This window comes from Hyperoodon ampullatus (assembly GCF_949752795.1).
Source record: "Hyperoodon ampullatus genome assembly, chromosome: 7".
In the NCBI taxonomy this organism is placed as follows: Eukaryota; Metazoa; Chordata; class Mammalia; order Artiodactyla; family Ziphiidae; genus Hyperoodon; species Hyperoodon ampullatus.
In genome coordinates this window covers 28,941,629-28,956,515 of record NC_136920.1, presented here as the reverse complement: position 1 = coordinate 28,956,515, position 14,887 = coordinate 28,941,629, and the positions used below count along the sequence as shown (strand labels likewise).

General features: G+C 34.9%; 1 protein-coding gene across 1 annotated transcript in view; it reads right to left on the bottom strand.

The window, feature by feature from the left end:
* Positions 1-14,887, bottom strand: part of CCDC73 (coiled-coil domain containing 73) — a gene marked incomplete at both ends in the record, with an annotated part of 100,671 nt that overhangs the window by 71,389 nt on the left and 14,395 nt on the right. The window contains 2 exons of the mRNA XM_079707917.1: positions 2,591-2,662; positions 12,658-12,729. Of these exons, the coding sequence (XP_079564043.1) occupies positions 2,591-2,662; positions 12,658-12,729 (144 nt within the window). The remainder of the gene's footprint in view (positions 1-2,590; positions 2,663-12,657; positions 12,730-14,887) is intronic.

The window sequence follows — 14,887 nt, the reverse complement described above, 5'->3', positions numbered from 1 at the left end:
TGACATTATTAACAGGGAAAACAAGAGTTCAAGAACCAAAATCTCTACTTGAAACCTAATACTTCACAGAATTTAAAAATGTATCTGTACTACAACTTATATTTCTAATGACTTCAAGATATCATAAAATTACAATAAGGTCTATACAAGGTTACAAATATCAGGAAATGGAAAATCATATTATAACAATAAATCATTTTATCAGTAGAGCATTCCTGAGAACTTATGGATACTATATAATTAAGTATTTAATTCATATGGCTAGAATAAATATATTCTAATCAATAAGACACAAGTACATTTGTTTTATAAATATAAGGATATGAGAAAAATTTTAAAAGAAAGTCTTTTGCTAAAAATACTCTAAGTTTTAATATTATAAATGACATGTCCTTTGATATAATAAAAACATGTATGAACTACTGAATAGCTAGAGAAAATATTTAATGCCAGATGAATTTCTAGCATTGTTCAGAGTTGTATACTCTTTTCCTGTTGGTCTGCATGCAGATGCAAATCATCTTACTGTTTTTTAAAGAAGGTAATTTCATTGAACACGGCACTAAAAATATATAATACTTAATAGAAACACTGCAGTATAGTGGAAAGAGCATTAATTTAGGGGCTGAAGAAATCTAGGTTCTAGTCCCAGCTTTGCCACTTCAAAATGGGAGCTTCAGGAAGACATTTATATCTTACTAGACCTCAGTACTCTCAAATGTAAAATGCTAAGAGCTCGAGTAACATGATTCCCTTAGAACCTTTCTGTTTCTAAAATTTTAAGAAATTAACAGTCTCTATTTGTTTATTACCAATGCTCCTTTCCATTATGGTGAACAACTGATAATTAAATGCATTTAAACTATGTTTCAAATTATTAAAAAATTAATATATACCTTTTCTTCTTCCAAGGCACACATCTTCATTTGCAACTGATAAAGAATTTTAAAAATTAAAATACAGGTAAGTGAAATGTTACCAGTGATTTACACTGGTCAGTGAGACTACAGAAATGTTTTACATGTCTATATTGTTTGAGCTTAGTACAATGTGATTATGCTACTTTTACACTGAGAAAATAAATAATAAAAGGTATAAAAGGGGGAAAAAAGATAGTCACCAAAGAAAATGAACAATTTAATCTCACAATCAGAGCATCAATCATCCTTGAAAGTTCACTTTTTCCCTCCAGTTTTTTTAAAATGTTTCAATATTTTGCCATCTACTCATAAACAATAACATATAACATTTTCTGAAGGCATACTTTTATAAAATTGGTATCATTTGTATTTGCACTGACAGTATTTTCTGAAATTTTTTTTAAATGCATGTGTTAGTCTAATAAATAAATAATGACATTTTAAAACAGAAAAACTAAGGTGAACTTGCCAAAGGAAACTAATTAAATATTCCAAGCAACACAAGGATACTAGGCAAAGTTGTCAAGAAATAAAATTTTTCTTTGGAATTTCTCCATCTCATTTTCCATATTCCTCACTTACCTTCAAGAATCCTTTTTTTTAAAGAGAAAGAAAAGAAGAAAAGAAATTAAAAAAAAAAAAAAAAAGAACCCAGTAGCACTTTCTCTTCTACCCTTCAATTACCTGGATATTCTTTCTTGCCCAGAGTCCCTTGTGGTAACAGAGACATAGAACTGCTCTCTCCTAAAGAATACTATGCTGTACATTTGGTTTCTGCTTCCTTATCCTTCAATTAAAACTCTCATAACTTAGGTAAAGCCAATTTCAGACTATAAGGAAGTTTATCGTCTGCTTAAACAAATCCACACTACAGTGTAAATTACCAATAACCTTAACCCACTAGTGATTAGGTTATATAGGTTTATTTCTTTTTATGCATTTCTCTCTTAACACACACACTTGTATGGAGATAAAAACAAAAAAGGGGGAAGGAAAAAGGGAAAAAAAATGGTGATGTTGGCATGGCTATAAAGAAAAGCACTTCCAGAGTACATTTTCCATAGGCACATTTCTTACACTTACATTTTATAATTAGAGACTGAAGAGAAATGTGAGGTAGTAAAGAAGAGCTATAGAATTCAAAATAACAGAAGGAGTTGTTCTTCATTTCTTTAAAATATTTTTTTTTCAATTCTTCTACTGATCTTTCTTAGTTGTTAGTAGTTGATATTTATGGAGGTGCATGATAATCACATATCTTCATCCTTTATATCTCCCTACTTGCATTTCAGCTTTTCACCAATGTTATAATGTTAGCTTGGGTAAAGGAGTAATGTGGAAAAGGTAAGCTCCTAGGATATGCTAATTAAAGACAGAAAAGGGAGAAGGGAGAGAAAGAGCAAGAACACACATATCACTAACATATTTTATTTAGGACCAATAAAAACACGTTTCCAAGAAAATAGTATTCCTAATTTCTTTCCTTAACTAAATCATTCTACTACATTACATTATTATCAGTTGTGATTCAAAATAACCTTATTTCCTGCTTCCAATAATAACCCTTTTGTCTTCAGTGAGTATGGAGAACAACCTGCCATAATATTCATGAGAAGTGGGAAAAGTGCAATATTTAAAACTGTAATGTTTGTCTATCCTTATGAAATTACCTGCTTTTTAAAAACTGCCATTGCTTCTTTGTGTTGCTTTGTTAATGTTTCCTTTTGATTCTGAAGAGCTTCCTATTTTAAAATCATGAAAAGTTAAAACAGATTCTAGCCACTTTCAGTTTTAAATTTTAATTGGGTTCACAAATTAAACATATTCATTGCACATATTATTTTATGCTCTTAAAATGCAACTTATGACAATTTTATGATTTTTTTAACTGTCATGGACTCAGCATACAATAATTTTGCTTCCAGTTGCTTCTTCATGATAAAACATATTGCTCTCTAAAATTTTAAACTCTGAAATATAGCTTACTTTAAAGTTTTCTTCAAGAAAATATCTTTCATCAAAAGTTATTAAAATTAAGTCTAATATACAAGCAGACTATAGTCTTATTACAGTTTCAAAAAAAACCAATTTTATTATCTAAGCACAAATGTTTACATGGTAACATATGATTCTTTAAATTCACTGAAATAATTTTTTACAAAACCAAAACTACCACAGGGCATTTTTGAAAAAAAATCCATGTATACAATTCCATTTCTTTCCCCTCCACCTTTTTTTGGTAGAAGTTGTGTGTCCTGTCCTTTAGATTCAAGATGAATTTTTTCTTCTATCTTTATCAAATAATTCTCATAATTTAAAAAATTGGAGCTAAAACTGGCAACCACTTTCAAATGCTTCTGTTATTTTACTCCATGATTCTACAATTTAAAAAATTTATCTACTGACCTCCTATATGATAGCTTTCTTGTACAGCCATAATCCTACATGTCCTCCGTCTATTCTTCCAACAGAATTATATAAAAATTGTGGCTTAAATCAATAGTCAGTATTTATACTCTTATAACTGCAATTTTTATTCAATGCTAAGCCATATGGTATATCATGATTACATTTCTTTTTTTTTAATTAATTTCTTTATTTATTTATTTTTGGCTGCGTTGGGTCTTCGTTGCTGTGCGTGGGCTTTCTCTAGTTGCAGCGAGCGGGGGCTACTCTTCCTAGACCCAGGTTTGAACCTGTGTCCCCTGCATTGGCAGGCGGATTCTTAACCACTGTGCCACCAGGGAAGTCCTATGATTACATTTCTATTCTTATACAACTTTTATTTTTCCTGAAGTTAGCAATTACTTTAAAATATTTTAATTCCCATAACTAATTTTGAAAAATAATACTGCCAGTTCCAAGGTCTGTATCAATTGGTTCATATGCTCAGAGGCAAAAAAAAAAAAGAATAGAAAAGGCAAAGTGAGAAGATCCCAAGAATGACTTAGGAAATCCCGAACTGCATAGGAAAAGACATTTTTTTTTTTAATTTTTAGATTTTTGGCCATGCCACGCAGCTTGCAGGATCTTAGTTCCCTGACCAGGGAATGAACCCAGGCCCTGGCAGTGAAAGCACCAAGTCCTAACCACTGGACTGTCAGGGAATTCTCCGGAAACCAGACATTTAGAAAAGCTGTAGATATTGGACAAAATTTTTCAGAGGATATTGCCCAGTTTTCTTATGAAAATATATTAGACTCTACTCCTGCAAACAAGGAAAGAATGAAGTTATAGGACACTTCAGGGATAAATTCTTTGAGGAGCAGATTCTGAAGTAAATATGAACTCCAGCTCTCTCCCGGTTTTTTGTGAACAGTCGTAAATCTAGAAATAGGAGATTTAATACGCAACAAAAACTGGAATGGAAACAGCCCCATTACTAGATCTCCAAATTCAGATCTTCAAAAAGCCTTAGAACAAAAGAAGAATAAACTGGTACCCTTACAGATAAAAAACAATTTAATACTCCCACTCCAGTCATCAAGCATGAGAGGAGTGAGTCTCATGGTAAAGACGCCTGTAGATACTTATTATAAGCAGAAAAGACACTGGGGAAAAAAAACATCCTGAACTAGCTAAGAAAATGAAGGGAAAAAATATCAGGTGGGCAAATCAATGTCACTGCTCTGACACACACCCAGCTTCCCATTTATTCCTCAAACTTGCAAAGAGCAATTTCTCTAAATATTAAAAGAAACCTTGAAATTTTATTCATACCATAAACTCTGGCAACATCACATAACCTTTCCCTCAGGGTCAATGAGCTACTCAAATAGGGCGTATATCTAATAATCCAAAGATACTTGCCCCATTTTAGCCTATAACCGTTATCCTTGGATTCTCAAGTGAGGAATATTATTTTCTCCTTTATGATGCCACACCCATTAACTTAAGAGATACGAATCTACTATGCAAATAGAATTGAAAAACTAAACTCCTGTTTTTTGGGAGGAGTTTTTTTGTTTTTTGTTTTTTAAGATTCCTGGGGATTCGACTCACAATCACATCATAGCTTATTTGGATATTGACTTAGGTACCTATGTGTACCATGGAACCAAATGAAAGATCTCGGACTCTTTGTGTGCAAAATGTCTTAACTGATATTGGTAGCAGGGTTCAGACCGACCCATCTAAAGCTCTACTTAACTTTACATAATACCTCTAAAACCAGAAACGAAGAAGAACTAAAGTCAATTGTCCTAAAGCCTAATAAAGAAAGGATGAATCAATCATACCTATACCAGTTTTAAAATTTTGACTTGTTCCCCAGTCAAAAACCCAATGGGTGAAGATTTGTTTAAGACCTTAAGGCCATAAATAAAATATCAATTTCCCCAATTCACTGAGCCCAGATACTATTTTATCTTCAGTGCCACCTGACTCTACATACTTTACTACTATATATTTATCTGTGTTCTGCTTTTATGGTGTCCCTTTAGATCAAAATAGTTTTACCTGTTTGTTCTGTCCTGGGAGAGTCAACAATTTACCTGGACAGTTATGCCTCAGTGGTTTACTGAGGAACTTAGGGACCTTAAACCTCCCTGTAAACTCTACACTTATACAATATGTGGGCAAGCTTTCGTTATGTTCTAAATATGAAGAGAGCTCTAAGACTGACTCCATTTATCTACGTACTGTTTTAGCTCAGAAAGGACATGAGAATTCCAAAAAAAGTTTAGTATTTTGTAAGAAGAAAGTGCATTATTTAGGGTATAATTTATCCCAAGAGGGTAAATCTATTATTCCTGATAAATTATGAGCCCTTCAATACTTTCCAAGGCTGGTTACTAAGAGAAAATTAAGAAGTTGTCTAGATTTCACTGGCTACTGTAGACACTGGGTTCCAAACATCTCTGAAACTGACACACTTCTATATAATTTAAGTCCTCAACATTGGAACCTTTCCCTTAGGAACTTAAACACGGACAAGAATTTTGTGATTTAAAAATAACTCTCAACAGCCCCTCTCGCACCCCTGCAATTGGGGCCCTCCAAATTGTCATAAAGCTTTCTATCTATTTGTATTTGAGCAATGTAGACAAGTCCTTAACACTCTAACAGAACACCACAGGTATCATCAGGGCCCAATTGCTTACTACAATCTTCCGCTCAACCCAGTGAGGGGAAAATCCTACTCCTTATCTAAGGATAGTAATAAGCAGCAGCCAAACTAGTAGAGGCCTCTATTGACTTGGTTTAAGAATCTTGTTTAAATTTGATGGTTCATGCTGTACAATCCTGGATGCTACTGAAAACACACTTCTTGGCAGGCAGGCTTACATCCTATGAACTTTTCATTATTTTCTCCCTCACACATTTCAACTCAGTGCTATACTTTAAAGATTGCTACTCTTTTCCCATTACCCAAAGAAGGGGAATTCCATGAGATCTAACCTCTGTCCAAACAATGACTATGCCTCAAATGGATTTATTAGAAACTCCTCCTAGAAAATCTAGGTTTAATATTATTTGTTGATATATCATTTTTTATAACTGAAATGGGAACTATCAGGCAAGATATACTGGAACAGTCTCAACTGACCCCTAAAACATGACTCCTTACCAGAGGTAAAACCAGTCCTGATGACAGTACTTACCCTCTCAGCAGAGCTTGCCAATTGTCAAGAGATAAGAGAGTTAACATAAGACTAATATCAGGTATACCTTTTGGAGTAGTCCATGATTTTGTAACACTGTAGAAACAATGAGAGTTTCCAACCTTAATAGGAATCCCAATGTAAAATGAACAACAGTTTTAAGTACTCTAATGCTTCCTAAGGAGGTGGCTATCATGAAGCCACACTATTAAGGGATAACAAAGGCTAAAAGAAATATCCTAGGTTTATCTTTATGACACACAGGCAGCCCTCAATCAGCTCCTGGCCCCATTATACTCTAAAAAGCTAAATCTTTCTGGAGATTAAAAAATCCTATTTTGGAATGCCCACAACTGGCTCCAGAATCTGAAAAGAATACATGGTTGTAGAGTACAAGAGAATCCCTGGCACTTTCAGGACAGACACTTGGTGGCACCAGAGAACCTTGACGAAACTCTGCAAACATATTTTACAAGGAATTACCCATCAGAGCAAGGACATATTGAAAATGACATTCAATTAGCATTGGTGGGGAAATTTTACTAAGATTTTTGAGGATGTCTCTGGTGCAAATCTCATCTGTCTCCCTCACAATCCTAGTAAAACTGTTATACTTGTAAATCCAAGTTTCAGGACCCCACTGAACATGTCCAAATGGACTTCCTAAAATAAACCCCTACAGTGGGTTCTGAATATGTTCTGATCATTGCTTGCTACTTCTCTGGATGGATTAAAACTTTTTCTTGAGAGAGAGCTATAATTATGAGAGTAAGAAAAAAATTACTTGATTTTGTGTTCCCAATATGAGGATCTCCAGTAACAGAGGCATTCATTTTATTGGACCTGTTTTTAGAGAACTCTGCAAAGCCTTGTCATTTATTTAGATATTTCATTGACCCAATCATCCCCAATCTTGAGGAAAAGTAGAGAGAATTAATGGCACCTTAAATCTGACACTCTTGAACTTCCATAACCAAGAAGGTTATGTCTAACTCTCAAGACTATTAAGTCCACACTCTCCTATACTGCACTGGCTTCTACCATACACACCTATTAGAGGTTACCACATGAAACTGGCTACGTGTGCCCCAATCTTGGACATTTTCTTACTTCAGACAAACCTGGCAAAGTAGTCCAAGGACTCAGGAAATATACTTCATAGTCTTATCACCATCTCACATAAGTTGCCTTTCCTCTACATGATCTAAAACGCAGATAAACATAAGCTGAGAAAGTTCATTACCATTAGACCTGCCCTGCAAGAAATGATATGAGTCCTACAGGTTGAATTGAAAGGACATGAGAGAGTAACTCAAAGCCATATGAAGAAATAAAAATCTCAGTAAAGGTAAATACATGAGCAATTTATAAAAGCTAGTATTACCCTAACAGCAGTTTTTATTTCTTTTTTAAGAAACTAATACTTAAAAAAAAAAGACAATTATTAGGCTAAAAGCTAGTATTACTGTACCTTTGGTTTGTAACTCCATATTTGCTTTCTACATAATTCAGAGACTAATGCATTTTTAAAACTACTAGTTTATTCTCTTGAGCACACAACATATAAAGATGCAATTTTATAATATCAACAACTGAAAGGGGTGTAGATGGAGTTATAAAGGAATAGAGTTCTTGTATGTTATTGACATTAAGCTGATACAAATTCAAATTAGAGTGCTACAATGATAGATGTTAACTGTAATCTCCATGATAACCATAAAGGAAATAGCTAGAGAATATACACAAAAGGAAATGAGAAAGGAATTTAAACATCTCACTACAAAAAAATCAACTAAACACAAAAGATGATGGTAATGCAGGAAATGAGGGACAAAAACTATCAGACACATGGAAAACAAATAGCAAAATGACACAAGTTAATTGCTCCTTATCAGTAATTACTTTAAATGTATATTTTAACTCTCTCACCTAAAGACAAAAATTGGAAGAATGGATAAAAAACATGATCCAACTTTATGCTGTCTACAAGAGACTCACTTTAGATCTAAAGACACAAACAGGTTGAAAGTAGAAAAATGGAAAAAGATATTCCATTAAAATAATAACCAAAAGAACAGAAAAAAACAAAATTAAAAATGGCCTTTAAATTTTAAGAAGTTACATTAGACAAAGAAAGATATTATATACCCATAAAACATTCAATAAGGAAGAAGATATAACAATTATAAGCATTTATGAACCGAATGACAGACCATCAGAATATATGAAGCAGGGCTTCCCTGGTGGCACAGTGGTTAAGAATCCGCCTGTCAACACAGGTTTGATCCCTGGTCTGGGAAGATCCCACATGTCGTGGAGCAACTAGGCCTGTGTGCCACAACTACTGAGCCTGTGCTCTAGAGCCTGCGAGCCACAACTACTGAGCCCACATGCCACAACTATTGAAGGCCGCATGCCTAGAGCCTGTGCTCTGCAACAAGAGAAGACACCACAATGAGAAGCCCTCACACTCCAAGAAAGAGTAGCCCCCGCTCGCTGCAACTAGAGAAAGCCCATGCACAGCAACGAAGACCCAATGCAGCCAAAAATAAATAAATAAATAAATTTTAAAAAAAGAAAAGAATGCGAGAGATCCCCCTCCCTTTAACAGAACAGAAAAACAATAAAGAAAATCAGTGAAATTAAAAATTGCTTCTTTGAAAAGATAACAAAATTGATATACCTTTACCCAGATGGACTAAGAAAAACAGAGAAGACTCATTACTAAAATCAGAAATGAAAGTGGAGACATTACTACTGATTCTGCAGAAATAATAAGTATGATGAGAGTACTATGAACAATTGCATGCTAACAAATTGGGTAACCTAGATGAAATGGAGAATTCCTAGAAATGCAAAACCTACAAAGACCAAATTATGAAGAAATAGAAAATGTTAATAGACTATAGGAGATTGAATCCATAATCAAAATCTCCCAATACAGAAAAGCCCTTAACCTGATGGCTTCACTGGTGAATTCTACCAAACATTTAAAGAACTAACAGCAATCCTCCTCAAATTTTTCCAAAGAGTTGAATAGGAAGGAATACTTCCTAACTCATGCAATCCTCCTCAAATTTTTCCAAAGAGTTGAATAGGAAGGAATACTTCCTAACTCATGCTTGATGCCAGTATTACCTTGACACCAAAGCCAGATGAAGACACATCAAGAATACTACAGACCAGTACCCCTAATGAATACTGATGCAAAAATTCTCAAAAAAATACTAGCAAACCGAATTCGAAGCATATTAAAAGGATCATACACCATGACCAAGTAGGATTTATTCCTGGGATAAGAGAGTTCAACATACAAAAAAATCAGTCAATGTAATACACCACATTAACAGAATGAAGGCAAAAAATCACATAATCATCTCAACTTATGCAATAAAAAGAATCTGACAAAATTCAGTACCCTTTCATGGTAAAAAAAAAAAAAAATTCAACAAACTAGGAATAGAAGGAAACTACCTCAACATAATAAAAGCCATATTTGAAAACCCCACAGTGAACATAATACTCAATGGTAAAGGACTGAAAACTTTTCCTCTAAGATCAGGAACAAGGCAAGGATGCCCACTTTCACAACTTCTATTCAACATAGTACTGGAAGCACTGGTTAAAGCAATGAGGCAAGAAAAAGAAATCCAATTTGGAAAGGAAAAAGAATTATCTGTTTGCATATGATATGATCTTATATGTAGAAAACCCTAAAGATTCCACAAAAAACCTGAATAAATGAATTCAGCAAAGTAGTATGATACAAAGTCACACAAAAATCAATTGCATTTCTATACGCTAACAATGAACTACCCAAAAATGAAATTAAGGAAACAATTACATTTACAATAGCACTAAAAAGAATAAAATACATAGAAATTAACTTAACCAAGGAGATGAAAGACTTGTACAATGAAAACTACAAAGCTCTGCCAAAAGAAATTAAATTAAAAATTAAAAATACACACACATCTTTTGCTCTGGGATAAGAAAACTTCATATTTGTAAGATAATACTATCCAAAGTTATCTACAGATTCAATGTAATCTCTATAAAAATCCCAATAATATTTTTTGCAGAAATAGAAAAACCCATCCTAAAATTCATATGGAATCTCAAGGAACCCAAAATAGCCAAATAATCTTGAAAAAGAAGATCAAAGCTGGGGGACTCACACTTCCTAATTTCAAAACTTACTGTAAAGCTCCAGGAATCAAAACAGTGTTGTACTGGCATAAAGAAAGACACATGGACCAATGGAATAGAATAAAGAGCCCAGAAATAAACCCTCACACACATGGTCAAGGGTGTCAAGATCATTCAATGGGGAAAGAACAGTCTTTTCAACCAAAGGTTCTGGGAAAACTGGATATACACAAGCAAAAGAATGAAGCTGAACCCTTACCTAACACTATATACAAAAATGAACTCCATCAAAACACCACCAAACAACCTGCTAATAAAGCAAAACCATGTTTATTGGAATTCATTGCAGTAAGTGAGGACACTACCTTGACAGAGTCTTAGTAGTATCTCAAAAGGAACAAGTTAGAATTGGGTTATATAGAAGGTTATGGGATTTAGGTGTTTGGGGGAACTTAAGATACTTTTAATTTACATTGCCAATAAGAAATATATGAAAGTTCTATTTTTCTACAACTTTGTAAAGTAAGGTAGGAATCTGGTTTTATTTTTCTTCAGATGGTATACCCAGTTCTAATATCATTTCTTGAATAATCTACTTTTCCCCACTGATCAGAAATGTCACCTTCATCATTCACTAAATTATCTTATGTATTTGGATCTATTTCTGGACTCTATTATAGTCTATCTGTTCATGTATACTACCAAGCTATTTTAACTATTATAGCTTTATAATATATTTAAGAATCTAGTGTGACTAGATTCCTTTTCAAAACTTTCACAGCCACTCTTGTAAGTTTATTTCCACATAAACCTTAGAATCAGCTTAAGTACACCAAACACACGCTTGGTATTTTGAATTGGATTGTATTAAACTTACTGATTAACTTAAGGATTCTGATAATTTTCTACTATTGACTCTATTCAAAACAAGATATGACTTTACATTCTGACTCTACATTCTGACTTTATGTCTGCTTGGAGCTTTAGATTGTATTTGGTGTTTACCTGTTTTTTCTCTCCACAAACAGGTCTCTTTATTTGACCTGTCCCTCATATGTAACCCAACTCTGGTTTCACTCCCATTTCTACACAACCTTGGAATCTCTCTGGCCTCAAAATTCCCATCATTGGCCTATCCTCTGTCATTTGAATTCTATTTCTGACATGTTATCTCCAAGTTCCTGTTTCACTATTGCCAAATACTGAGAAGAAGGGTCATGTTAATTAAGCTTTCAATTTTTAGCTGTTAAGATTACTTTGGTGGGGGACTTCCCTGGTGGTCCAGTGGTTAAGACTCCACACTCCCAATACAGGGGGCCTGGGTTCAATCCCTGGTTAGGGAACTAGATGCCACATGCTGCAACTAAGAGCCCGCAACCCGCAACTAAAAGATCTTGCATGTCAACAAAGATCCCACGTGCTACGACAATAGACCTGGTGCAGCCAAATAAATAAATAAATAAATATTTTAAAAAAGAAAAGATTACTTTGCTGGAAAGGCAAGAGAGGCACTATCAAAAATGCCTCTATATGGATAAGGATCAAAAGAGAATCAGATATGATACCATTTTTTTTTAAGATTTGGTTATAGTATATAACAACAGCCTAGGAAAATACGGTACTATTCTGAAGTTTCACTTCTTAAAAAATATTTTGACTCCTCTATAACACACAATATGTTTCTCAGATATGAAATAGTTCATAGTAGTTTTCAGAGTTATCCTTGTCTATTTTCTTTTCAGAAAGCCTGGGGAAAAATGGTTATTCTCACAGAAGAAGCTAACACAACACTGTAAAAAAAAAAAAAGTTATTCTCAGTTTTCTGGAAGCCTAAATGTTCTTAACAGTTTTAGTTGGAATTTTCTTGAGACTCTAAAATGATGCACAATTCCCCAAACATGTTTAGGAAATTTAAAAACTAACTTCACAATTAAGGATTAAAATACATAAAATAAAATGCTAATTAGAGGGGGGAAAATACTCACCTTTTGCCATTTAAGTTCCTGCGTCTCCATAATAATTTTACCAATCTGCTCTTCATACTGAGCTTCTGCTTCCTAAGTCAAAAAGAAGAAAAATACTAGGAAAATTAGGACTTGAAAATTTCCAGTTTCAGCTCTTTCTAGAGAGATAAAAAGAGCATCCTCCCACATATACAACAAGAAAAAGGGCTGGAAAATTTGCAAATTAAATAGCCAAATCCATCAGAGAACTGAGGTCCCAGATCAACCAAGTAATCCAAAATCTGGAAAGAGAAACGGGTTACTGCAGGGAGAACAGACCCACAGCATTTGCTTACCTGGGACATAAGCCATTGAGTACTGATTAAAGAACTCAGCTAAAAGTCCTTAATAAATTTCTAAAGGCAGAACATGGGCTAGTGTAAGAACATGAATCTCCTGAGGGCCCCAGAAATAAGGAGGCTTGTATCTTCTAGAAATAAGGAGGTTTATACCTTCTAACAGGTTTTTCTTCCATGAAACCCACCAGGTGGTTACAGGGAAGGATGGGAAGAATCTGAGAAAGCTTTTCCCTTGTGGTACTGGCTGGGGAGGAGAAAAGCAGTCACAAGCCTTCTTCCCTAAATCTCCTACAGACCAAAAACCTTAATCTGCAGGGGATAGGACAACAAAAACTATATCTAAGGACACTAGTGGAAATCCTCTGCAGCGGGGAAAAGGGACCAGCAGACACCACCGAAAACTCTACCTAGACAGACCTGTCTTTCTTATCTCCTCTAAGGAACAAAAGCCTTAATCTACAGGGGGAAGGGCAATAAAAACTAGCCCATGAGAGCACTTATGGAAACCCACTGCAGCTGAGAGGAGAAGGCTAGAAAAATAAAACAGCTCTATCTTTGGGGAGGGGAAGGAATACATGCTAGGCCCACAATTAAATAAAAAAGAGGGATCAGAATTCTTGTGGAGGCCTCACCTTGAGACTTGGGTTCACCAAAACTGAGGCTTAATAGAAACCTCAGAGAATGCTCCTATTCCCCACCTGCCACCACCACCCAACTAACAAGTGTCAAGTAAAAAACAGTGAGACATAGCTGGGAGAGCTGAAAGGATAGACTCTCTCTGGGAAGCAGCACAAAAGGAAGACCCAAAGTCAAGGGGGGAAGCCCAAAGCCAAGCAAGAAGCAGTTATTTAGAAAAACCCTCTGATTTCATTTAAAATATTGTAATACTCTTGAATTAGCCCACACAATAAACACAAGGTATCACTAGAGAAATCTGAAGCTTCTGTTGGAAGCTTCAATAGGTAGACTTGAAAGCTGCCCGGTTTAGTGTTGAAGGCATACCCCAACACACACACACAGAGCTCTTCTGCAAAGACTGAGAGTTTTTTTGTTTGTTTTGGTTCCAGGTATTTAAGGAAATCTATGTCAAACAAAGCATTAGCTGATCACTAAGCTAAGAGCACATGACAAAATCTGAAGACTTAACACAATTATTTCAGAAAAGTCACTACACAAACAAATAATGACAAAAACAAGAAGCAACCCTGAGAAGAGGGAGGAATCTTATTTCCAAAGTTGTCACATATTCAAAATGTTCATGTCCATTTCTCAAAAAAAATTTACAAGGCATGCAAGTAAACAGGAAAGTGTGATCCAGCGCTTCCCTGGTGGCACAGTGGTTAAGAATCCACCTGCCAATGCAGGGGACACGGGTTCAAGTCCTGGTCAGGGAAGATTCCACATGCCGCAGAGCAACTAAAGTCATGCACCACAACTACTGAGCCTGTGCTCTAGAGCCCACGTGCCACAACTACTGAAGCCCGTGTGCCTAGAGCCCGTGCTCCGCGACAACAGAAGCCACCACAGTGAGAAGCCCGCGCACAGCAACTAGAGAAAGCCCACGTGCAGCAATGAAGACCCAACGCAGCCAAAAATAAATAAATAAAATAATTATTAAAACAAAAAAAAAAGAAAAGTGTGATCCATACACAGGAAAAAAAAACAATTTAATAGGAACTGTCCCTGAGCAAGTGCAGACAATGGACCTAGACAAAGACTTTAAATCAATAATTTTAAATATGCTCAAAGGGCTAAAAGAACCATATACAAAAGTCCTAAAGCCATTAAAAAGTTAAGGGAATGCTACAAACAAGTTTATGCTCATAAATTTGACAACTTACAGAAACAGACCAATTCTTCTAAAACCACAAACTATCAGACCTCAACCAAGAAGATAAATAACAATCTTCAAA